The sequence below is a fragment of the Poecile atricapillus genome, chromosome 8 (assembly GCF_030490865.1).
Source record: "Poecile atricapillus isolate bPoeAtr1 chromosome 8, bPoeAtr1.hap1, whole genome shotgun sequence".
Classification (NCBI taxonomy): domain Eukaryota; kingdom Metazoa; phylum Chordata; class Aves; order Passeriformes; family Paridae; genus Poecile; species Poecile atricapillus.
In genome coordinates this window covers 7,711,992-7,738,438 of record NC_081256.1, presented here as the reverse complement: position 1 = coordinate 7,738,438, position 26,447 = coordinate 7,711,992, and the positions used below count along the sequence as shown (strand labels likewise).

Sequence of the window (26,447 nt, the reverse complement as noted above, 5' to 3'; positions counted from 1 at the left end):
GAACTGCATCGAATTTTGGGCAAAAGTGGCCAGTTTTGAAAACAGGCACATTAAGCTCCAACTGGAAGAAGCTGTGAAAGTTCACAGGGAAAGCAAAACTAAATCCTCTGAGATTCTGTCCTTTGTCTCATGAAGGATTGGTCTCTTTTGGAACCAGTGATAAGGAGGACAAGAAAAGCTGCTCAGAGATGGGAAAGGGAGAGGTGGAAGAATCAGTTCTTACTGGACTGCTGAGAGGAAGTCCAATATTTGGTCCCAGAAATAAAGTAATTATTTTTACTTATAAATTATTACTTCACCCTATTATAAGGGACCCATTTTAACCACAAGCAAATAGTCTACAAAAGCACCAGCAGGAAAGGGTCAAGCTCAAAGGTGAAACTCCATGTCAGGACCTATTTTATTTTCTCATGGGTTTCAGTTTCCTTTTTTTGTTTGTATTTAAATAAAGGCTACATTTCTGCCAGGTTGAATACATCATTCCACACTGCAGCATTCAAAGCACAATGCATCACTTATATGTAATTCCCCACACTCCCCCCACATTTTCCCACATTTGTTTTATTCACTATTCCATCAAAAGTTCTCTTACCTTTATTACTTCTGGGGCCTGCTGAATTGAAGCTGGAACAGAGTCTCTGGAAGTGGCCCCAACATGGCTTTTTTGCCCTGCAAGTAGGGACTGTGAAGGAGTTGCTAAAGTTTCCTGGAGAATTTGCATCACTTCCCTCTCCTTGGACAAACTCCCCTTGCCTGTCTGGAATTCCACCAGCTCCTGGGCAAAGTCCTCAATGCTTCCCAGGATACGCAGTAAAAGGGCTTTGTCATCCTCTTCCATTTTATGACCGTTGGTTTCCATGATTTTTGACAAAGAAGAAGGGGGATCAGCAGGTTTACTTTTGGGCTCAAGAGCCAGTGGTGGAGCCTGTCTACCCTGCCTGCCAGATAGCTGCAGTGAGGCAGGTTCACCCTCCTTCTGAGAGGGTTCCCTCAGAGTACTCTCCATTTTCTGTGAGAAGCACTCCAAGTCCAGCAGCAGTTTGTCTATCTCCTCCTTGTCCACTCTACTGCATGTCTGGGCTCCCTTGGGGACAGCAGCTTGGGCACCACAAAACACAGGATCTGACACTGGTTTTAAAGGAGCAGTTTTCTCTGGAGCATCTCCCACCCTGGCCTGCTCTGCTTTAGCATCAGCAGGAAGGTCTGATGCTCGCTCATAGCTGCACTCCAGGCTTTGCCAGCCCCTCTTCTGCTCTGCCTTCTTCTCTGTCCCTGCTGCTCTGTGCCCATCAGACTCCTCCTCGATGTACAGTGCCTCGGTGGCAGATGTGCAGTCGCAGGGGCTCGGGGCTGGTGACTGAGGTAGAGCATCTTTCACAGCTCTCACGCTGCTCTCTGGAGGGACACCGGGCAGGGAGTTAGAGGTGAAGCTCACAGTACCTGTCTGGATGGACTGGGAGGTGCTTGTCACCTCACTCTGACCTGGTAGAACGAGAGGAACTGCACTTGAGGATGGCAGCTGAATGATATCTTCATACCTGGGTGGCTGCTCATCACCAAATACCAGGGGAAAGGGAGTTTGCTGCAAACCATGGAAACAGTTCACCAGCTCTGCCCAGTCACTTGCTTCTCTCTGCCCCGCTGTCTTCAGCTCAAAGGGCAGCTTTTTCAGGTAGGAAGAAAATCTTGTCATCAGATTCATGTATATCATCTCTGAATTAGCCAGGGGATCATTGCTGCTCCCTCCACCAACATCTGCAGACTTCTTTTTGATGCAGTGTTTGATTATGTCTGTGCACTTTTTCAGATCCTCTGAGCACTTGAGCAAGATGTCCAGGCACACCTTAATGTCCCCACCAGAAGAACCATCTAGCTTGTGTTTTTCTAAAATCTGGGTAATGAAGTTTTCTTCAGGGAAGGAATGAGGGCTGAAGGGAACCACAGGATTCATGGTGACTTCTGGAGCATCGTTGCTCTCCTGCCATTTCTCCACAGGTGAGGGACTCTGCAAAAAGCCACATGGAGGGCAGTTCTCATCATTGTTAAAGTGCCCGTAAATCAAGTCAAAATCAAAGGATCGTCTGCTGAAAGATTCTGACCGAACTTTCCTTCCCTTTCTGTAGGCCACATGACTGGAAGAGTTTTTTAGCTTTTCAAAGGAGAATTCCTTTATTTTACCACTGGCAAGGTTTATTGCCTCACCAGTAATGTCTTTTAAACTGCTGGATGCTTGCACTGAAGAGCCCTTCTTGATTCTTGGATTATTTGGGTGGATTTGGTGATAGTCCTCATTTCCAGCCAAGGCAAGACCATTTTCAGGAACAGGAATTTTATGGTCCAGGTTGGTATCTTGGACACTGAGCTCTGCACAGACACTGTGGTGTGCAACTATGCAGGTGAGTCCCTGTTTGAGGAGCTGGCAGGAGCCTGTGCAGTAGTGCACAGTGTGCTGGGAGTGCTGCTCTACCACCACGCTGCTGTAGCAGTTCACTGAAGTCACCATCAGCCTGTAGGTCGCTGCCATAGCACAGACCACACTGGGAAGTGAGGCTGCAAAGCCCACCATGAACTTCACAGGGAAAAGCTCACTTTTCACAGCCACACCAGATTGGATGAAAACATTCAAATGTCAATCAGAAACATCCAAACTGTGTGAGGAGCTACTGCCTTGGAAAGCCCTGGAGAAGTCTGGAGTGGTTTCAGCAGTACAGTTACAACAACTAGTGCAACTTGCATATGGTTTAACTTAAGGCACCTCGATGCTTGTATTCCTTGCAGAAAGCCTTGCTCAGCAGAGGTGCAGCACGAGCTGCTCCATTTCCAACCATCCAGGTAGCTTCTCCAGCAGAGGCCATAAAATCCAGTCACTTATTAGGCAGAAGTGACAAGTCAACAATTTCTTTTCCTCTCCTTTTGGGTGTGTCAGTAAAAGGTAGATGTAAATCCAGTAGCGGTGGATAAAAAAGGTGGATGCTAATCCAGTAGCATGTACAAATAATCCACAGCGTGCTTGGGAGATTCCTCTCTCACACTGGTGATACAGGTCCCTGCAATAGAAATAAAGGTGACAGTCATTATGATTGTCATGTATTATGCAGCTTTGTCTACTACTGAACATCTGGCACCAGATAGAACAACCAGCACACAGGCCTGCACAAAACAGAGCAGACTGATAGTCTTCTTTCACTCAGATCTACCATATAAGAGCAGTGCTGAGGAGCTGGCCTATATTTATACACAGGCTGTCTGTGTGCTGCCATTTTAACAGCTCTATTTTAGCTACCCATTATTTTTTTTTCATACTTGCTTTTTTTCCTCCCCGGACTGAGCAAAACATTACCTTTAATTCTAATAGAGCAAAACATTTTGATCCTGTTGTGAATTTCTGCCTTTCACTTTCCAAGGCTCTAAAGATAAGGCAAAGGGCAGTAGAGAAAAGCACTTTCAGGATTTCCAAGCTCTCTGGATTATAAAAAGCTGCAAAAAGCCTGCAGCAAAATAGCTGAATGCCTCTAAGAATGCACAGTCTTTAGTAAAGGCCACATTGGCTTCCATCAGCCTTTCACCAAGGTCTCTGGGACCAGAGCAATATATTTTAAGGAGGAATAACTGTTTCTCTTACAACCCATAAATAGCAGCATCTTTAATACACTAAATCCACTGCTGCAGACATTGAGGATAGTAACATTTTTATAAAGGTTAAGCCCATGAAAACTAGGGGTTGAGTGTCTTACACTTAGCACAGTCATTTCCAGCTGCATTTCCTATCATCATGGTCAGAACTGCACCAGAAAAAAAAACTCAAAAGCTGTTTAACTTTGTTATGAAAAAAAGCAAATCTCAGATTTAAGAGTTTTGAATTTTAAACATAGCCTCATCTTTCTTTAATACATGAACAATCAAATGAAAACATCCCAGTGAAATTCTGAGCACCCTCTATTCCTGTAAAAACAGAAATCTATTTAATAAAACATTATTATATCACACAGCTAAGTCACTCCACAGCATGGGTTTATTTTGGTTTCTTCAAAGGCAAATATCCAGCACTATGAAAGGCCAGGCCTGCACCTGATGAAAGCACTGCCCTCCCTACAGTTCCATCCTACCAACTTAGCTCAAAGCCTGGACAAACACAGCACACACAAGACAAGTGCCCTAAAAGTTTGGTGCTGTTGTAGTTACTGACTGGGGAGAGCACAAGTCTAAATGTTCACATTTTACATATTTTAAAGCCTTAATTTAAAATTGAGTAGCACTGATTCGAGAGTTCAATGGAATTTGTGATGTGCCATGTCTGCTCATTGCAGTTATGTGGAGTGGCACAGGTAAAGAACCTTTCCCATTTTGTTCTCTGGATTATATAAGGCATTGAAAAGATGGCATTCAGGACGAAGAGCTAACTGCCATGCTGGGCTCTGTAACAGGCTGCCACCTGCCCATCCCAGCTGCGGGCCAAGCAGCTCCTCAGCTCCTCCTGTCCTGGCCTGCTCCCCTCCACACCCATTGGCACTGCCCCAAAGCCCCTCTGGCGTGGGAGGGCCCTCCCAAGGGATGAGCAGAGGTATGAGGTGTGCCCCTTCCCGAGGGAACAGCAGTGGTACCAGCTGTGCCCCTTCCCCAGGGATGAGCCGTGGTACAAGGTGTGCCCCTTGCCCAGGGACAAACACAGGTACCAGGTGTGCCCCAGCCACTGCAGTGAGTCAAGGTGCCAGTGGAGAAAGGGCGTGCACAGAACCCTTTTCACACTGTGAGATGCTCACACCATCACTTGCAAAGGCAGGGAACACACTTCACACCCTCCACTCACTCCTCTCAGGCTTCACTGTCACTGTGCTAAACCCTCTGCTGAATCAGATCCACAGTTCAAAAAGAGCTGTTGGCTCCCCAGTGCCTTCATAGGCTCTGTCAGGAAACTCATGCTAGCCCTCCAAGAAGTCCACTGATTCATGGACTCCCTTCAACACATCAGGGTAAGAGGTCTGCTGTTTTTCCTTTTCTGAGCCTCCATCAACTTCAAACAAGCCTTCTGGCATTTCCTGAAATGACTGCTATATAATATTTGGAGAAAGGAGAGGCTTTCAGGACAGCAAGTTTGATGAAGAATTAATATTACTTCTCAAAAAGCATAGGACTTCCTAAGGGCTCCTTCCTCCCTCTGTCATACACAGCAAGAAAAGACTGGTCTTCCTTTTAGCAGCAAAGAACAGTTTGGGTTTATACCTAATTTGGGCAATAATTACATCTTGATTAAGTTATTTCTTAATTAGAGTAATAATGTATTACTCATTGTCTCCTCCTCTGTCACTCCAAGCATAGTTTCCTCCCACCACATCACTGACTAAGCCAGTTCTAATTCTTTAAGCCACCTTTAAGCAAATTAAGTTTTTGCATCTGTAAGGTTATTCCTTCAAGGAAAAGGTCTCCTAGATTCCCAGCCTAAATAGACCATTTTTTTTCTGTTCAACCTTGTATTGCCAGCTATGCCAAATAACAATTTTAGGTGTTTATGCAATGATTGCTGCACTCTCTAATCCCTTTCCAGTTTGCCTGTATTGCTCTGCTACTATCACAAACCAACACAATGCAAACACAGATTTGCTCAGGCCAACACAGGATTGCTGCCTCCCGCCTCTGCTGTCAGCACCTTTTACTGCTGCAACAGAGGAGGAAGTAATCAAACCATCAATACAAAACCCCAATATCCTCTTTCCTACCACACTAACTAATGTCTTCTCAGTAATTATTTACTAATTGCTTTATTATCACTGTCTGCAGAAACATGCTTAGGTTATTCAAGGGCTGGAGCAGCACTAATTTCTCCTTTCCCACTGCCTTGCCCAAGGTAGGACATGCTCAGTGTGCAGCTTTATTTGAGTGTGATCCGTTGAACATGATCCAGCACGCAAACATAGTCAGGACAAAGCCTAAGAGAGGAGTAGCCCTGTTTTCAGATCTGGGACCACGGCTTCAAGCTGAGCCTCAGTTGTGACTCTTGGTGGCTAACTCAAACCTGTGACTCGCGTAGAATGAAAAGACCAAATACATCAAGAAACTTTCCTACTTGGCTCTTTCCAGGCTGCAACTTCATTCCAGTTTGACTCTAGAGCAGCCCCCAGTTCAGAAACACTGCAGAAAGATTCTGTAATTAGGAGTGCTGCCACGAAACCAACCCAGCCCCGGGGATACAGGACTGGCTTCACAACACAAACTGTGAATGAATAGTGCTTCTTGTGTGACTGCAGAATAATGCTTTATGTCTGTCCTATCTCTGCAAGATGACATGAATTATTTTCCAAAGGAAAAAATTATTGCAGATACTAATTATATAAAAGGTTATTCCACAAGACACACAAGAAATTCTATTCATGCAAAGATTATGCAGAAGTTAAATAACTGAACAATGACAATCTGTTCAGATTGGGACTGTCAGCCAGCACTTGCAAACTGAAGACTAGAAAGCTACAGGACAGGGCTCCCATACCTCTGAAAGCCTCTAACTCAGCAAAAGTCTTCTTGAACACTAATCTGCAGCACTAGCAACAGGAGGCAGAAACCACCATAGCACAGTATTGAGTAAGCCAGCCTTTCTGCACCAGGATATGGCCTGAGCATCACTGTGGAACCGCTTGTTTCTAGCGGAAGGCATGGTAGGACCAACCCTCCAGTTTGGTACTCTTGCAAAAGAAAACAAAGAAAAACAGGTTTGTCATTTGGAAAGTCACCAGTATAGCTTCAGGTGCACCATCATGCCTGTGTAATCAGGTGCCAGGTCTTACCCCCTTAGAAGGGCTTGTAGTACCAAAAAGCATTTAACTGCACCTTCTCTTATTTAGAAATTATTGGGTTTTGTTTAGAATTTACTGAGCAAAGCAGATTTTGGAGCAAGCTATATGGATTATAGAAGAAAAAGACAGGCAAACAACAAAGTAATGGTTTCTTTCAAATAAAGTTTTGTAATGAATCCAGTTCTGCTGAATTAAGTGAAAATTTTACAACCAGACACTTAATAAATTATTATGGATCCCATCACAAAGGAACTGATTAACAACTTGCCATCACTTGCACAACTTACTACTTCTCAAAAAGGAACAGGAGACTAAAAGAGTAACTTTTCTTCCTATACTGAAGAAATTTGGAAGAAAAAAAAACTTTAGTTGTTCCTTTGTCCTGTATTTCTTATATACTTACAGCTTATAATATTTTGATGTTTTGCTTGATGGCAACAGAAATATTTTATATGTAGGACTTAGGTGAGAAGTGCAGCTTTTCAGTCCTCAGGACTAGCAGAAATTTGATGCACATGCAAACATTTCAGGGACAGTAGAAGAAGAAGAAACCGCTCACAATTGCACCTGAACAATTTGGGGGTTACGGGGGCTTATACCACTGACACAGCAACCACAACCTTTAGAATCTTTATTTCTAAAAGGTTTTAGCTCCAAGCTATTTCATGTTTTAGAAACTGCAACAAACTGTGATGGCTACAAATCCCAACTCACCTCATAACCCCGGTTAGAGGATCTGACCTACTCAGAGTAAGCACTTCTATTTGAACCAGAGGACACTTCCTCATATTCTCAAGTGCTTCAGTATTTAATTACACACATTCTTGAAAAAGGGTCATCATTTCCCATTGAAGCATGTTCAACATCAGGTTCCACAAACAGCTATCCCACTTTCTTATGCTAAATTAAAAGAGCTCTCAAGAAGACAAATTTCCTCACCTACAAGTACTAACACAGTGTAATCAAATAATCTCTTAGTATTTTCCAGGAGTGCCAGAGACTCAGAGATGTCTTCAGAGTCATTGCTATAAATCTTTGTCTGAGTTCTGCCTGCAACTTGCTACTGTTCTTACAAAAACATGGCAGAAGTGGGATTCATCTCACCTACATAGCCATGAAGTGTTTGGTGCTGCCTGTAGGCAGTGCAGATAGGGAGGCACCTCAAAAAGAAGGATCACCCCACTGAGTTCAACAATCTAGTTTTGAGATGATGAGTTACATTAGATGAATCCCATCCTTCAGGATTACACAAGAACACAGAAAAAAACCATTTCTGTCTCCAACAGTGGTTAAATGCCAATACTCAAGAAGCAGTATTAGAAAGACATACGGTATTTCCCAGGAGTATTCTCCTGACCTCCAACTGTTTCCAGCTCATGAGAACTGTGAAGCTGGATGTGGTTTGTGTGTACTTATTAACCACTGGAGGATTTCCCTCTTATGTGCTTGAGCACCCCTGCACTCAACAGAAATTTTCTGCAATCTGAGCATCTTTTGTCAAGACATCCACCACCCCTTTCAATCCTGTCACTCACCAGCTTCAGTATGTCAAGATCTCGTACTAAGACACTGCACAAACACTACACCTCTATGCAGACTGTCCACAGCATTCCCAAATTTACAGAACTCCATGTCATCCCTCTGCCTCCTCTTAGTTTATTCAGTTCTCTTAGTGCAGAAGCCACTTTGCACCTCTAAGCATTCCCACTGCCCCTCTCATAAGCTTTTCTGGTTAAATTACATACTTTAAGACACAGGAACCCAAAGTAGGCAGAGTATTCAGGGAAGATGAGAACCACAGGGAGAAATTAATATTTGAGCTGCCTTTCAAAAATCAGTATTATCCCTATATAGTGTTTTCCCCTTTCCAGCCTCACTGCTTTCAGATAATGCATTCTCAAGTGTCTGCTCTCAAAACCACCTGGGTTAACTCACTCCATCCTTCTTCCTACTTGTCTTCCAAGAGGAAATAAAGATACTATTGTCCTTCGTAAAATGCTCAGAGATCTACTGAGAGAACACTCTATTCAAGAGGAAGGTGTTCACTTTTAGAGACCAATATTTTCATGTAGTCTCAGAAAAAAGGTTCAGAGATGGGCAGCAATAATGATCCAGAGGTCTTGAACAGCTATTCTGTGGGGAATAATGGAGCAGGACCAGGCACTTCAGGTCGGAAGAGAGGTGACTTCAGAGATATAAGATAATCTCCAAGGTCATGAATGGTATGGAAAGGGCAGATAGGGTCTGACCGCTCACCTACTCCTCAGCACAAGAACTAGGTGGTCAGTGCCACAAGAAGCAGGTTAAAACAAACACACGCATGCAGCAAACCTGGGAAAGTCTCATCAAAGGATGCCACAGACCCAGAAAGGTTCTAGAGAGTCAAGAGGCCATGTTTTTATACCTCTCTTTGGAGAAGGGAGATTATCTGCCCCTAATTTTGGGAGGGTATGTTATTCATTACACAAAACCACAATGGATTTACACCATGGCAAGCTGGTTTGCTTCCTCTTCTTTTCCTAGAGATGTCATTTCTATTTGGCTTTTTTTGTTGTTTTTGACTGCTGCTGAGCGAGTTTCACAGAACCTTATCTGCATTACTTAAAAGATCTCTTTCTTGAACGGCACAGATTCTCATGAGCTCATCACTGCACAGGCACAGGGAGTTGTTTATCCTTTGTGCACATTAGTTTACATCTGCTGGTATCAAGTACCTACAACCAAGTACTGTGAGAGCCTTCTGCAACCGCAGCCAGCTTTTGTTTCTGCTACCCTAATTCTGTGATTTTCAGCATATACTGTCACTTCACTACTCAGCCTCTCTTCCAGGCCATTTATAACTTGGTTCAACAACACAAGCCTTAACACATATCCCCCCAGGAGGGAAGAGTGATCACTCTTCCCTAGAAAAGCTGACAGTCCTTCCTATGCTTTAACCAGGTATTAATTACTGAGAAAGCTATGCTGTTGCTCCTTGCCAGTTCATTTCCTTTCAGAAGCATTTAAAAAGTCCTTTGTTAATCTCTCTCTGAAAATCCAGAGACAGCAGAATATTTGCTTGTTTGTCTCTTATGCCTTCTTGTCCAAGACCTCCAGACCATCGAACTTTACCAGCTGTAGCTGGACTTCAGCATTCCTGCAGTGACCCATGGAGGTCACTACAGTGGGAACACTTACCAAGGCAGGCTTCCAAGCAGACATGACCTTGAGCCTAACTGTCCGTGGCAGGACCATTAACACTGCTCTGCAGTCACTGTGCATTCAGAGAAGTCAGTTTTTACACTGACAAATCTGGTTTGGTAGACTTATCCTAAAGAAAAATAATCCCCCAACACTAACTTAAATACAACCTCTCCACATTTACAGCAGCAACATAAGGCAAGTCCACCACATAAAAAGATCTGGGCTAGTATCAATAATAATAGTCTGCACTGATTTTTAAAAATAAACCTGGCAGTAGACCATAATCTATTGTTTTAAAATACTGACTTGCAGTTAGTGAATGCATTATTATTCAGTGTAACTCCTCCAGGTTAAGTGACAGGGTTATCTAATACTCCAGTGCCTTTAGCCTCTTCACAAACACCAGCAGAGTCCCTGAACATGAGCACACCAGAAACTGCTGGGGAGCCCTAGTGCACAGGCCGTGCAAAGCTTGTCACTGGGGGTGACAGCTGGGAAGAAGAGTTAACAGTACCAGGAAAGATGTCACCCTTTTCAGCTTTTCTGAAATACCTTTCTTCAATTTTCCGTTTGCACAGTCTTGGAACTAAAACTGACCAGACAGGAATTTGTGCCCCATGAGACTGGTTTCCAGTTAGACAGATGAGACAGCAAGAGAGTAAAAGCTCACACGATTTTTCCACGTAACGCCAACCCGTTCCACATAAATACTTTGCCAATTAATTTTTATTCCAGCCCCATGTCTGTGTAGAACCACCAAACTTGCTCACTTATCAGGACCCAAATACATTCACAAACATGCTGAAGTTTAGCAAGGCACAAGAAAAATTAATGCCTGAGCTCTGACACACTGACAGAAAATAAGGTGACCAATCAGTAAAACACTGGAGGTGAACAAGCTTCAAAAGCACATAATTAGCAAGGCTCAGGGCAAAGGTCAGAAAGCCTGCTTGATTAAGTAATGTGTCTCCTGGCTGTTTATAACCGTATATGGAAAGAGATAATTTCATATTAGCAAGATGAATTTATTGTTCCTGAAACATTAATGCAGCATTAAGAGTATCCATTCACTTTACATGAATTAAAGTGATCTTATTTAAGTGTTAAAATAACAAAGGAAGATTGGTGTCCAAGACAGCATTCCCTTGGTCATTAACTTTTGCTGGCACTGGGGTTACAATTTACAGATTCCCTGAAACCATTTTTGGAAACTTACTTGGAAGTTAAGTTTCTCCTGTAGCAGTGTAGCCATCTGCTAGAGGTCTGCAGAATAAATACACTTTTAATAACAACTAAAAAAAATTGCTTTCATTTATTGCCCATCTATTCAGAGCTCGTGCATTTCTCATTGCCGACATATCTAACTTCTTCAGGTCATACATGTATCACACTGGGGTCACTTAAACCCTCAGGCATTCAAAATTTTGGGTAAAATTCTCTTTGTCTAAGGTGACAGCCCATTTCTCCAGGGCAGCCTCAGTTCCCGGCCCATATCTGGCCCCAGCTGGAGTTCTACAGCTATTCCATGGGTCAGAAACAAGTGTCACAGAAAAGCTCTGACTCTGTGCTGCATTCCCACCCTCTCCTCCGAGGCACAGTCCCAGGAGCCAAGAGCTGTCATTCCCACCAGCCATACCTTCCACAAGCCCATTCATTCCTGCCAGCCTCCATCTCGCACTGGGAACAGCAGCAGTTGCCGAAATGCAACAAATTACACCAAAAGGTGCAGCATGTCCTGACATTCTGCAAGTCTGGCACTGCTACAGACTTTTGTGCCTGTGCCTTCAATAAGCCACCCCAGAGGCAAAGAGCAGTGTGCTCAAAGCAATGCACAATTTAAGGGAGCCTAACTTTTCTGTCCCCTGTCCTCTACCAAGGAAAACTAAAGGTGTTTTTACCTGACATCCCAGTAAGATTGAGGAAATAATTTCTCTTGTGTCTTTATTAACCCAGGGAGATTTACAAAACAACAACAAAGTAAAGAGAACTTCCATTAATTTCTCTCTTTTCCCTGTGTATTTAAATAGAAGCAGATTAAAAAGAAAAGCAAGACACACAGGAAAAAAAAAAAAAACAAACCGAAAACCAGACTAATGCAAAGATTCCCTCACTGTAAGCAGACAGCCATGTTCGCATTTGTGAAGCTGCATCTATCTTCATTAAAATGAAGTAATTTTTAACTAGCTCATGTTTTACATGTGTGACCTCAGATATTACCTCCTGCATCCTACCCATACACTGTTCTGCAGTCAGAATTATTCTTTTCTCCATCAGCAGAGTATTTGCATGTTAATCAAACACCAATTAATCGTTAACACTGTTAATTACTAAAACTGATAATGTTTTCCAGTATTACCCTCACTTTGACCTAAAAAGAGAACACATCCATTTCTGGTGCTCAAGCCCTGATTTTCCAAAGTATGTGACATTAGTGAGTGTTTCATATGGTCAAAGCAAAGCACCTGCTTAGTCACAACTGCCCTGGCAGTCCTAGCTCAGAAATTCCACAAACCAGACCCAGGGACATAAGCAACAGAGGAAATACACAGTGAATTCTGCTGGAAGACTCTCGTCCCATAACACACATGAAAACAGTTTTTTATGACAGCACTCAACTACGTTAATTATGGATGAGAAAATTCCCCTCCTTCCACAGTTCTACTTTGCTGTCCCATTTCTGGCAGATTTGGAGCACAGGATCTAAGCTCTAACTGAACCTTCAGAAAAGTTCAGTTTAACAGGAGAAAGCCTGGTCTTCTGGGGAAGAAGAACATGCAGTCATTTAAGTACAATCAGTATTGGAAAACATTTACACAATAAAGTCAAAGCAACCTCTGTCCTGCATCAGGACATGCCAAGTTCAGAGTTACTTCAAGTCAGGTTTTCTGCGTAATTCAAGGGCAGAGAAGTTCTCTATGAAGAATGGTCCTTTCTAAAAACAAAAAACCACCAGCCAACACTCACCCCACCCATCATAAAAAAAGGGAAAACAAATTCCACCATGCAGCATCATATTTATACCTCCAGGGCTACCAGCAATGAGTGTCAGACAGCAGGGCTCCACCACAGAGCTTTCTGAACTGCCTGAGCCACATTATTCATCACCTGCTCCACAGGCTGCAGCTGAAGGAAATGAAATAGATGCTTTACCAGAAAATCTCTGCAGTGTTTGGCATTCACACATCAGTCAGCTGTAATTTGAGGAGCTTTGCCCACAGCTACCTTTAACGTTGCACCTCTGTGCAAATTACAGGTACAAAATAATATGACACGACAGTGGTTGCAAAGGTCTAGGTAATGGAAACCAGCCATGTGCCACCAGGGAACTTCGACTTTTCTCTTTCATTTTCAGGCAAATATAAATCAGTTGTAACTGATACACAGTGTTACCATTTCCAGATATATAAACAGTGGGAAAAAGCCCAAATAACTCACCACTGTCTCATGCATCAGTTTTTCAGTATCCCGCAGACATTAAACACATAATTTTACACAACAATGTCTAACAGTACTGACAATCTTCTCGAAGTTCTCACTAAAATAACCTCCCCCTACAGAACCTGAGAGCAGACCTGACAAGCTAGAGAGACTGACAAGAAATAATCAAGAGAATGTCTTCTTTTTCTTAAAAGAAATGGTTAAGTAATTTTTTGCAAGAGTTATTTCCTGAAGCAGGCATCACGTCATGTGAGCTAAAGCCATGAGACCACCACCAAGAAAAATGTGCCCTGCCTTGTAGGCAGCCCTTCACAGCAAACATCTTAGGGGACTACCTGCCTCTGGAATCCTTCCCTAGCCAGCATTTCTGCAAAGATGGGAGCACAGAGCAGCACACCTCCCAGGGTTTCCTTCTTCAGCAGGAAAAACAGAGGTAATATAATTAGTCCCAGGCTTAAAAATATTTACATTACTTGAGACCAACGCAGTCTGATGACCTGCAGAGAGAATTACTCCGGCAGGAACACCTCCTTCATAAATCATTCCACTCGTTATTCGAACTCAGTTTCACAAGTTTATGCTCAACTTAATCTCGAATTCATCTGCCTGTGAACCAAGAAGTCTGGTAGCCAAAGCTGTTCCCTTTCTTGCTCATGAAGAAATACATCGGGGAAGAAAATTAAATCCTGCTTTCACGACCACGTATTCATTCACAGCTGCAGTGAAGATAACGGAAGGTCCAGCTACGCAGGGTACTGGGGCAAGTGATCACAGAAAAGGAACAGCCTGAGGACCCCTCACCGGAGTTAACCTCCAGCTCTCGACAGTCAACACCTCCGGGCCAGCCCGGGCTGGGAACACGCTGTGCTCAGAACCTGCTACGCCTAAATCCCTGGGGACAACTCTCCGGGGGACAGCTCACAGCCCCGGCCCGGGACACCACGGAGCGCTGGTGCTTCAAGGCGTCTGGGGCGAGCATCGCCTCCCGCGTATGCGCGGCACCGCCGGCCCCCACCGCCCTCAGCACACCCCGCCAGACCCTCCAGAACCGCGCCAGCGCCCACACCGGCACCCCCGCGCCGGCTCCTCATCCACAGACACCGCCCCGGGACCCCGGCCCCGCGGGACCGACCTACTGTCCCGGACAGGGCGAACCCCGGCCCCGGGCCCCGCCGCCCGCCCGCACGTACCCGCCGGGACAGCGCCCCGTCCCGTGCCATGCCCAGCGCCGCTCCCGCCGCCGGGCGCGCTCCGCCGCCCGCCCCGGCCGCCCCTTCCGCACGGCCGGGCCCGCCCAGCGCCGGGGGCGGGGGGCGGAGGCGGGTCCCGCCTCAGAGAGCCCCCGGGCCGCCTCACGAGCCTGGGGCCGCCTCACGGCGGTGCGCACCTCAGCCCCGCCTGCGGCTCTCCAACCATCGCGGACGGCGGGTTTTGCTTTGTTTTTCCCTCAGGAACGCCACCAACGCCCTTATAGAATCGTCAAGGCTGGAAGAGACCTCCGAGATCATCCAGTCCGACCATGCAGTCAGCACTGCCACTGTAACGCCTAAACCACATCAAGCAGCGCCAGATCCAGACGCCTCTTGTACACCTCCACGAACCATGACTCCATTACCTACCTGGCAACCTATTCCAGTGCCTGGCCTCTCAAACAGTGAAATTTTTTTCCTAATAGCTAATCTGATTCTTCCCTGTCTTGCCTTAGGGCCATTTCCTCCTGTCGTCTCACTGAAGGGACGGCAGAGACCGGCCCCACGTCACTACAGCCTCCTGTCAGGGAGTTGTGCAGAGCGATGAGGTCTCCCCAACCCGAGCCTTCTCAAAGCTAAACAAACCCAGCTCCCTCAGCTATTCCTCATGGGACATGTTTTCTAGACCCTTCCCGAACCTTTTTGGCCTTCTCTGGATATGCACAGTCCTTTTAGAGGTGAAGGGCCCGGAACTGAATGCAGTGCAGCCTCACCAATCCTGAATACAGGGGAGGAATGGCCCTACTGGCTACAATGCTCCTGATACAGGCCAGGATGCCATTGGCCTTCCTGGCCACACTGCTGGCTCATATCCAGCTGCTGTCAAACAGCATCCGAGAGTCCCTTCCTGCTGATCAGCTCTCAAGGCATCCCTGCCCCAGGCTGGAGCTGCAGAGGCTGCTGTGACCCAAATGCAAGATGTGGCACTTGACCTTAGTGAACCTCACACTGTCGTCCTCAGCCCTTTGATCAAGACTGTCCAGGTCTCTCTGCAGAGCCTTCCCACCCTTGAGCAGATCAACACTCCCAACCAACCTGGTACAGCCTACAAATTTACTGAGGGTTGCTTCATCTCTTCCTCCAGACAGCTTCCAGCCCTCAGTGGCTGGAGGCCATCAGTAGTGCCCTCCGGCAAAGCAGCGTCTTCTGGCAAAAGGTACAAATTATGAGGGAAAGAGCCCTGTTGGTGCAGCTGGAACAGGGAGGCAGCTGCAGCACCTCAGCACGGAGCAGGCCCTTTGTTGGCAGCTGTGTTGCTGCACTGCAGATCATGTTGCAATCATCAGACATGATCTAGGGGAGGAGATGCTCAGAGATACCTGGACACAGCTGCAGGTAAGCCATTATTCAGTGATATTCAAGCCAACCTCATGGGGTCTTTTCCTAAGGGAGCTTTAGTCTTGTCTGGTTGCAGCAGCCCCTCCCTTCAGTTGCACACACAGGCCAACCTGCCACCTCACATGCCCTCACAGTTTATAAGGGCAGCTCCAAATCTCAGCTGGAACACATCAGATTTGTCTCTTGCACTCCAGTGTTTCTCTCTCTCCCTCACAAACACTGTCTCCCAGCACTTCTCCTTGTACCTCCCTTCTCAGCCATGCTATCCCTCCCCAAAAGTCAATTACAGATGCCTCCCTTTTGCTGTTCCTCTTCATTTTAGTAATGTGTGAATCATGCTAGAAACCTGTTAGTATACTCTAAAAACACTAGGAAGCACTTGACAGAAAAGTCTTAAAAGCTCTTCTCATTCCATTCTTAGAGATGAGGGAAGCAACTCTGTCATCCACAGCCCCTTCAGATGCCTTTTATTCTTAATTTCTCTGCAGAGGTAAATTCCTTTCATGGTACTAAACTATCATAATCAGCTCAGGAAGAAAACATTACTTACTGATCAGTGCAGGCAAGCAACATCCAAAAGGGCAAATATCTCCTACCCAAGCAATCTACTGACCTGAACTTGCTTGTTGGGACTTTTCCCTCCTTGGCCTCACAGTTCCCTGGCCATTCATGCAGGACAGGAAGTGCTCTTGGTCCTCTGCTGCAGGACTGGACATTCAGGCATGAGAAATATGCACAGGCAACTGGGGCAAGAGACTGACTGCAAAACCCAAACCAAGGCCAAACATGGGTCAGTCATGCACTGGAAAAGAGCTGTGCTTCAGTCACATGGGTTTTCAAACAGTCTTGAAGGACTGAACAAAACTACAATAACATAGTTAAGCATTAACTTGCTGCCACCCTGTAAACAGCAGCATGGCTGATTCCCTTTGTGCTCTGAAAAGGTCAGAGCAGTTTTGCTCAGTGAACACTGAGTTTAATTAGGGATATTGAGATGCATCCTGAGTGGTATACAAATACTAAAATACTAATAAAAGAAACCCAACTTTAGAGACTCTATTGTGCACCAGTTCACTTGGGATAAATGGCACAAAGAATATAAGAGTTGAGCCCGAGCCAACAAACTCAGGAAATACAATATCAGCTTACCTTGCCTGGCTGGGGGTGAATTTGGGTGGGCAGGTATCTCAGGAAGTCCTTTGAGACGGTGTACCCTGGGTAAGGTGGTATCTTCAAGAGATTCATGGACTTTTTCTGTCTCTCACCCCCTTCCTTTCAGGAAATCTGAGAGGTGGCAAATGCAGGAGGTTGCTGTTCTTCCCCAGAGAGTTGGAAAGCTTTCCCAGGAGAGGTGCTGGACTGATGAGTTCTTGCACTACTCCAGGTGGGTCTAAGCAAAGTTCGTAAAAGAGCCAAGTGCACCCGAAGTGCTGTGGTGTGCTCTTTCCCCTTGGAGACTTGTGGGGTTTGGAAGCCAGAGGAATTTTCCCCTTCACTTCAGCTGGGTTTGGACGAGCCCCAAAGTACACAGAGTAATGCAACACTGTGAAATGATGAAATGTAGGAGACAACACTCATATTTTCTTAGTATCAAAACAAAGGCCATTATGTAACGCTTGCTACTTTAGGAGAACAGGAATGTTTGCTTGGTTCCATGATTACAGGGGAAGCAGTAGCAAGTTAATGCTTAACTATGGTTTTGCAATTTTGTTCAATCCCAAGACTTAAAAAAACCTCTGAACCAGTCTTGAAGCAGAAAAAGTCTGGAGTGGTTTTGCTACATGACAATACAAGGCCGCCCTACAATCCAATCCACCGCTCTTCCAAAGCAGGAAATCAATGCTCTCCAAAGAGCCTGTCAGCCCGCAAGGAAAAAGGGGAGATGCCCGATTTCTCACCCCGCCTCATGCGCGCTTGCCCTGGTGATGTCACTGACTCTTCCTGTCCCTGTGTGCTACAAAGTGACAGAAGCCAGTGCCACTTTTTAGCATAGTGGCGATGCTAAAAACACGCCTGCCTGAGACTGAACTGGCCCCGACTCGATGTTTCATCAGCTCAAACGCCAGCGTGCACGGACACTGTTCGTGCTGCTCCATCACCACTTTGTGGTCTGTGAGCCACGCAGTGAGGGATAAGTACGGCTTGTGCTGCTCCCCACAGGGCTGGCCGAGGAGGTGCGGGGAGTGCCCGGCGGGCGCTGTGGTGCCGGGGGAGCCGGACAGCCCTCCTTGTGCAGCCCTCCTTGTGCAGCCCGGGTACCCCTACAGGGGCTCCTGCCCCGCTGGACAACCCCACTCGGTGAGTGTGACGAGCCTTCCTGACCAGTTACGGCCCGTGGTGCTCATCGCTGTGCCAGTGTTACTGCCCAGAGTGAAGGTCCCAGTGGCCAGCTACAGAATCACAGAGTCAATCACTAAGGTTGGAAAAGACTTCTGAGATCATCGAGTTCAACCTGTGGCCGATCCCCACCTTGTCAACCAGACCAGGGCACTGAGTGCCACGTGCAGTCTTTCTGTAAACGCCTCCAGGCGTGGGGACTTCACCAGCTCCTTGAGCTGCCCATTTTCCAGTGTCTAATCACCGTTTACATGGAGGAATTCCTCCTGATGTCCAATCTAAGCCTCTCCTGGTGCAGCTTGAGGCCATGTCCTCCTGTCCTGTCCCTTGTGTCCTGGGAGCAGAGCCCGACCTCCTCCTGGCTGCATCCTCCTGTCATAGGGAGCTGTGGAGAGCAGGAAGGTCCTCCCTGAGCCTCCTTTTCTCCAGGCTGAGCCATCCCCGCCCCCCCAGCTCCCTCAGCTGCTCCTCTCAGACTCTAACTTCCCCAGCTCCAGAACACCTCCAGGGACAGCGACTCCACCACCTCCCCGGGCAGCCCATTCCAATGCCTGGCCATCCATTCTGTGAAGAACGGGCAAGGCTGTAAGGGATCATCGGACGTCACCGGGTCCGACCTCCCTGCTCGGGTAGGGCGGGAGGGAACCACCGGAGGTCACAGGGCAGAGTCCCTCAGAGCAGGGCTCTCGGGAGCCCGTGGGCAGCGGTGATGAAGGGGCGAGCCCAGGGCCCCGCGCCCCCAGCCCGTTGTGTCCCCGCGGCCCGTGTCCCCCACACGGCGCAGGCGCGGCGGTGACGCAAAGGGGCGCGGGGAGGTGACGCAAGGCGCGCGCGACGGTGACGCGGAAGGCGCGCGCGACGCCCGCTCATTGCGACGGTGGCGATGAAGGTGGCGGTGGCCGGGTGCTGCCACGGCGCCCTGGACAAGATGTACGAGACGTTGGAGCTGCTGCAGCGGCGCCACAACGTGCGGCCCGACTTGCTGCTCTGCTGCGGGGACTTCCAGGCCGTGCGCAACGAGGCGGACCTGCGGTGCATGGCCGTGCCGGCCAAGTACCGGCACATGCAGACCTTCTACCGGTGAGAGCCGCCGGCCCGGCCCCGGCCCTGGCTCCCGACCTGACCCACGCAGACTTGGTCGGGTCCAGCAGCTGCCGTGTCTCCGCAGGTACTACTCGGGCGAGAAGAAAGCCCCGGTTCTCACGGTGTTCATCGGCGGAAACCACGAGGCTTCCAACCACCTGCAGGAGCTGCCCTACGGCGGGTGGGTCGCGCCCAACATCTACTACTTGGGTAAGGTCCCTCTGCTCCAGCCCCGGTCTCCCGGCGATTTCCCCCATAGCCCCTGCCCTGCCCGGACCCTCCGTGACGCCCTCCCCTGTCCCGCAGGTTATGCGGGCGTGGTGCGGTTCCGCGGCGTGAGGATCGGCGGCATCTCGGGCATCTTCAAGTCTCACGACTACCGGAAAGGTACCGGGGCAGCCGGGCGGGCAGCGCGGAGGGGAGAGCCGGGGCCGCGGCGTGGTGTGAGGCTCTGGCTGTGCTCAGCCCCGAACCATCTCTTAGCCTGAATACCACCCTTGGTTCAATACACGGATTTTTCTGGAGTTGGTAGATGAGTCTGTAGCTGCCCGGTGACCACAGCAGGAAGCAAGGCGCCTTTGGAACGTTGTTGGAACAGTGTTGATTTTTCCATGGCAGTGTCCTTTCAGCATGCAGTGCAACACTGATTTTCCTTGAGTGAGATGGTTAGTTTATAACAGTGACACTGTGTAAGTGTATTGTCCTGCCCTGAGGTTTAGGGTCAGTACATCTGGTTCCTCCTGTTTATGTGGGTGTGTATTCAAGAGTTCTTCCTGGGAAGGGTGGCGAAAGTCATGTCACAGATGATAACCCATGTTAGTGAGTAGAAGATAGCTTATTTTTTCTGATCTCAGGACTTGAAAGAGTGGTCCTTGTGGTTACTGTACTGTGCTATCTTTACTAACAAACGGCTTCAGAGAAGCTTTGCAGGTAGCTTTCAAGCTGCAAAGTAACCAGTTTTCTAGAACATTTGTTTCTGTCTAATACCTGTCAGCGCTAATTAAACTTGCTGTCATTAAAGGAGCACTTTATATGCCTGAATATTGCATGAGAGAGATTTTGGCAATAACTAAAAAAGCAATTTATCTGTTAATTCTGTAGAGTATGTAGGAGCTATGCTAGGCATTCATGTTTTTTGTCCCAAGGCAAAGTTGGAAACTCATCCCTTTTGTCAGGGTACATGTTGGCGCTTCCGCAGCCTGTGGTGCCTGAGGGCAGTGACAGGGATGTTTAGGCTGCTGCTGAACCTGTTACGCTGTAATTTCATGGTGGGTGGCAGCACTCTGAACAATCATGAAAAATCACAGTCTTGTATTTGGCATTACACTAGGTGCCTGTGTGACCCCAAAAAGCTGCTGTGTAGGAGGGAACTTGTGATTCAGGCAACTATTTTTCTTTTCAACATTTTAGGCCACTTTGAGTGCCCACCATACAACCAGCAGACCATTAGAAGTGCTTACCATGTGAGGAATATTGAAGTCTTCAAACTCAAACAGGTCAGTGAAAAGCCTTTTTTAAAACAAGGGTAATTAATTTTTCATTAATTTAGAAGTAGGAAGTTAAAGCTGGATATTGAACCTAAACATGCTTTAACACATTGATCAGACATCTGAGGAGTGTGTCCTTTGAGGAGGAATATTGTGCTTAGCCATTATCCCTTTTAAATAAAGCTTTTAAAATTTTCATGAGGAAGAAGATGCCTTTGGTTGTGGGCAGAGGACTTGCTCTCTAGCTATGATTTCCTCTGAATGCCTGACTTATAGTGATGATATGAACTCTTTGATAAGGCAGTATAAAGCACAGGTGGCTGCCTCAAGTAATTTCTAAACTTCTTTGTCAGATGTTGTATTTATGCCATGTGCTTTTTGACCTGACAGCTAAAGCGTCCCATCGATATATTTATGTCACATGACTGGCCAAGGAGCATCTATCACTACGGAAACAAGAAACAGCTCCTCAAAATGAAATCCTTCTTCCGTCAAGAAGTAGAGAGCAACACATTGGGAAGCCCTGCTGCTTCAGAGCTTCTGCAGCACCTGAAACCCACCTACTGGTTCTCAGCACATCTCCACGTTAAATTTGCAGCTTTCATGCAACACGAGGTAAAGTGGGGCAGAAAATGAATTGGTCCCAGACACACTTTAGAATTATTCTGGTGCAGGTAATCATGTCCAGAAAAGCAATTTAGTGTTTTTTGATCTTAAAACTCAGTTAAAACAATGAGAGATTAAGTGGTGTTAGGACTATTGTTTTATGTAAATGAAAAAGATGTTATGAATGAGGGGTGTAATTCCCTAATCTTCAGGAACAGCATGAAATAGCTGAAGTTATTGTTCTTGAAAGTTGTTAATTTAACTGTATAGAAAAGCACTCCTGCTCTGTTGGAGAGGCAGACAACTTCAAAATAGGTGAGAAAAAGGAGATAGCTTCAAAAAAGGTGCTAAGGGAGTGATTGAAGAGGGTGGTTATCTGAGGGTGGGAGGATCCCTGTAGCACAGTTTTGCAGGTCTGGTAGCTTGAGCCAAAGCCAAAAACCAGCCTGTAGCTGAAACAGTTATTCCTGAAGTAGTGCCAGTGCTGTTCCTATTTGCAAGTTATTTATCTGTAAAAATGTAACTCCAGACCTTGTAGGCTCAACAAATCTGTTTTCAATTAAGTTACAATTTTTCTTTTTGCTCCAAGGCTGGATTTGCTCAGCTGCCTTGGTTAATGCTGAAATGTAGCTCTTGCTTTATCCTGCTATCATCTACATCCTGCTTCCGGTTAGACTCCCAGTGAAGTCTGTACTTCTCTTTGTCCCTGCTAATTTTTTATTTCAGAAAGTATTTTTCTGTAGAAATTATACCTTTAAACCTGTCTATACAGCTTGTTTAGAGTGGTCAAATTTCACATAAGTGCTAATGATTGTGTTAACGCCATTTGCTTCCTAGACAAACTCCAAAGAAGAGTTACCAAAAGCAACCAAGTTCCTGGCTCTGGATAAATGCTTGCCCCACAGAGACTTCCTGCAGGTGATGAACATGTGTAGAAGGTTTACGCTTTAAGTATTTTGTTTGTTTGAACTGCTAGTGCTGTTCTTAGATATAAGTTGAAGAATAGTGCTGATAAGTGGAGGGATTTTAAAGAAACTAGGACTGCATGAGTGGAATGGTCTTTGTGGGATTCTTCCTGAACTAAGCAAACTGTGTTGTGTAGGCACAGTGTTTCCTTAATTTTACCGCTTCCATCCAGCTGAGAGCAAGTACCTGACTTCATGGATGAGTCTAAAATAGTTTGCTGTGAGAGTGAGCTGCTGACAGTGTGTTTTGAAATGCACTCAAGTGTTTTTACGAGTCTTAGAGTGGATTTTATTTATCATCCCAAGGGGAAGGTGGTTCATTGTCTGTCCTCTGGATGTGTGGTGGGATCCATTTGCCCTAGTAACTACCTTTGAAGATGTAAGAGAATATGAGGATAGGCTCTATCTGTGCAAAGGGACATGAGTCCTAGTCCAGACTAAAATCCTATAACAAAACTCATCTGGATTAGTACTTCCTCCAGAAGATCTTAATTTCTATTCATCATGAAAGAGTTTAAAAACATTTCCTGTTAAATCATAGCTGTGCTAAGAGTGGGTGTTCCTACAGCAGAATTTGAAATTGACAGTTCCTGTCAATTCTTGGTTTGTATCCACATAGAAGTGTCTTAGTTTGAAAGAGACATGTCTTTCAAGGAAGATGGGAACCTCCCTTGGAATAGAAAATATGACCCCCTACCCTCCAAATTATTATAACTTTTAGATTATGAGACTTTCAGGCGAAGATAGGAAAAAAGTAATAACAGTTCTTTACTATAATATATATGTTTAAATCTGGCAGTACTTCTGCTTTTCCCAAGAGAAACACATGTGCACCCCCATCTCTCTAAGAGATATAGCAAACTGCACCCCCTCTCTTGTCCTGGCCACATTTTTGTCTCTCTTAAGTGTCTATTGTTCCAGTCTCTTAGGCAACAAATGGGAGAAAAATTCCCTAAAAGAGGCGAAAAAAAAAATAAAAAAGGAAAAAATCCTAACCTCCAACAGAAGGCAGCATGAATTTAGGATCAGGCGCATTCTATTTCTAAGTTGCATCACTATCCAGCTGCTGGCAGTAAGGGAGGGAGTGTGTTCTGCTTTTTAATTGCTGTAAGCTGAAATTCAGAAATGTCTTTTTTACTGTTACTGATTGTCCTTTGTTAGCCCCTTATAGGGAGCTGGCTTGAGAGGACTTGTTTTGAGACCACTAGCTCAGTGTACTTTAAACTTCATTAAAACCCTGTACAGTGAAAGTAACATTTGAAACTTTAATCAGATTCTCGTGTCAAGAGAAATAACTCACTACATCTGTTTGCTGTGTGTTTTTAAGTAGATAATAGACGTGGAACATGATCCCAATGCAGGTGACTCACTGGAGTATGATGCTGAGTGGATTGCAGTCCTCAAGGCCACCAACAGTCTTGTTAATGTGACCCAGAGCTCCTGGAATATGCCTGAAAAGAATGGCCTCTATGCCAAGTAAGTTTTCTGCAAAATAGAGATGAAAATGAGAGGTTTTTGTTTTTTTTTCTGGACTGGAAGTTATACTGGAGATGTGTTTCTGTTCTGCAGCCTGTAATGCCTGTAGGACTTGCTAAATGCCTTGGAAAGAAAAGAGGATGTTGACAAAAGACGTCGTCTAAAGCATACAACTTCTTTACTGCTCTACCTGGGCAGTTAATTTTATTTTGCAAACTTAGATACCAGCATTTGAGGGACAGAAACTACACCATGAGGCTGAAAAACAGGCTGGGTTATGGGTGTGGGTTGACATAATCCTTGGTGGGGAGAAGGGTGTCTCAGTACTGACCAAAAGAAAATTAAAACCTTCCTGCAAAAGCATTTGAGGAATAAAGTGTCAGTTGCAAAATGAATTTGTAATCCATCTTTGAAGGTTACACTCTGCGGTGGGAGCCTTTTGACTTGCTGCGCTTGTTTAAACTTTACGCACTTTTTTAGGTGGGATTACAGTGTGACAGAAGAAGCCATTAAAGAGGTGTTAGAAGAGCTGAACCATGACCTCAAAATTCCTTGCAACTTCACACTGACAGCTGCTTGTTACGATCCCAGCAAGCCCCAAAAAAACATGGAGCCAGTTCATACCATCAATCCACAGACCACTGAGTTCTGTGCCCAGTTTGGCCTCACTGACATCAATGACAGGATCCAGCAGGCTAAAGAAGAGAGCTCAGGACGAGGTGAATGTGAAGAGGAGGAGGAAGAGGAGATGGACAGTACTGGGTCAGCAGAGGAACCCAGTGAATACAATACAGATAATTCTGGCCTGTCATGCTTTAATCCAGATGAAATAATGCTGGATGAAGAAGGTGGCGATGAAGACTTGAGTACATGCTCTGTAGATCACTCCCCTGATCACCCTCCTGAGTTCTCTACGAGCTTCTCTGACATCCGGATCATGCCAGACTCCATGGCGGTGTCGTCTGACGATGCCATGGACTCCAACAACGAGGAGCTGGAGAAGTCTGGTGGGAGCAAGCAGGTGGAGGAAAAGAGCTCCACTGAGAGGTCATTAAAGCGCATTGGTGGTGATGAAAACGGGAACAGTGGTGTTAAAAAAATCAGGAGAAGGAACCAAGCTATCTATGCTGCAGAGGATGAAGATAAAACAGATTAAAACTTCACAGTTTGTGTAACTAAGTTCTCTTCCAGCCTTTCTGTGGGAAGGTGGTGAGAATTTTAGTGAACTGTGTGTGCTTTTAATGTCACATGATCTTAGTCATGTTACTTTCTCAAGCTCAGAGACTGGATGTACTTCTCACGGGGAAGGTGATTTAGAATAGACATCAAAGGAAGAAGCTGAGACTTTTTCAACAAAGAACTTTGTCAAAGGATGTAAAGCTCATATATCCTTGATTTTGTTTCAGTTCTTGGTGTATGGTGTATACTCCATATCTTCAGCTGAACAAGACTCACCATGCTTGTTTAACAAGAACTCTTAAACTGTAGCATGAGTCCAAGTGAGAGGATGTCTGACTTCCTGGACTAAATGATTTTATTTTATTGCTTTTGTCTTGTTTTATACTGAACTATTAATACACTATAGCATACGCAATAACCCTATGAATGATATTTGAAAATAGAATTCCCATTATAACAAAACAGCAATAGAAGAATGAAGATTTTTATTTCTGGTGATAGTCATGCCACAGAAAAACTTTGTGGTCATAAGCAAAACAATATGTATTGTCCAGGATTAACTTTTAATTACAGTTCTGATAGTAAACCAAGTTTCTTGATTTGGAGTATGACGGTTTTATGGGGACCATGGAAGACTGCCTCTCTATTCTTAAAAACTCACTTTTGTTCTGTTTCTTAAATCTTGAGAACAATGTCTTAAAATGGAAGTAGTTAGGAAGGACAACTTTCTAAATGTGCATAGCACCACTGTCTCAGCTCTGATTAATCAGGGCTGTGTTTTGTGTTCATACAAGGTGATGGGTGTGTAAGTTGCCTGAGACAGTAACACCTCCCATTTTCATTAGTATCACTTTTCACTTGTCATTTCTGTAGCTGTAATTTGCTGTAACTTCCAAAGCACCTTTGTAATCTTCAGCTGAGGGAGAACAGGAGCTGCCAGAATAGAGACCCTCTTGGAAGTTTTCTGTTTATTTTTTTTTGCCCTGAATTATTAAATGGCACTCCTTTGGCCTAAGAGGCCACGGGGACAAAACTGAGTGAATTCATGAAAAATGAAAATGACAATGTTTTCAAGCATATGTCATTAGATTCATTAGCCTTCCTGATAGATGGAATTCCTCATGGCCATGCTGCCCCAAGAGCAGAAGGAAAAGCCTTCTTCCCCGAGAGAAGGAGGAAAAGCTCCTGTGTTTTTCCTCCCCCAAGGCATAGGCAGTGTGAAGGAGAAAGCATCCTGACAGGAACAGGGAGCTGGATAGGGAGCAGTGAGTGAAATGCATCTGTGAGTTGTGTATCAGACTCGGGAGTTCTGTCTTTAAA

The 26,447-nt window shown here is 45.6% G+C and overlaps 2 protein-coding genes across 2 annotated transcripts in view; one reads left to right on the top strand and one right to left on the bottom strand.

The window, feature by feature from the left end:
- Window positions 1-2,932, bottom strand: part of PPP2R3A (protein phosphatase 2 regulatory subunit B''alpha) — a 39,293-nt gene extending 36,361 nt beyond the window's left edge. The window contains exon 1 of the mRNA XM_058843583.1: window positions 593-2,932. Within this exon, the coding sequence (XP_058699566.1) occupies window positions 593-2,566 (1,974 nt within the window). The 5' untranslated portion in view covers window positions 2,567-2,932. The remainder of the gene's footprint in view (window positions 1-592) is intronic.
- A 16,216-nt stretch (window positions 2,933-19,148) lies between these two features.
- On the top strand, window positions 19,149-25,726 carry DBR1 (debranching RNA lariats 1). Its single transcript, XM_058844284.1, has 8 exons — window positions 19,149-19,411; window positions 19,500-19,624; window positions 19,721-19,801; window positions 20,825-20,910; window positions 21,292-21,516; window positions 22,345-22,425; window positions 23,803-23,948; window positions 24,429-25,726. Exons 1-8 carry the CDS (start codon window positions 19,215-19,217, stop codon window positions 25,102-25,104), a joined length of 1,617 nt encoding a protein of 538 aa, XP_058700267.1. The 5' UTR covers window positions 19,149-19,214; the 3' UTR covers window positions 25,105-25,726.
- Window positions 25,727-26,447: the final 721 nt, after the last annotated feature.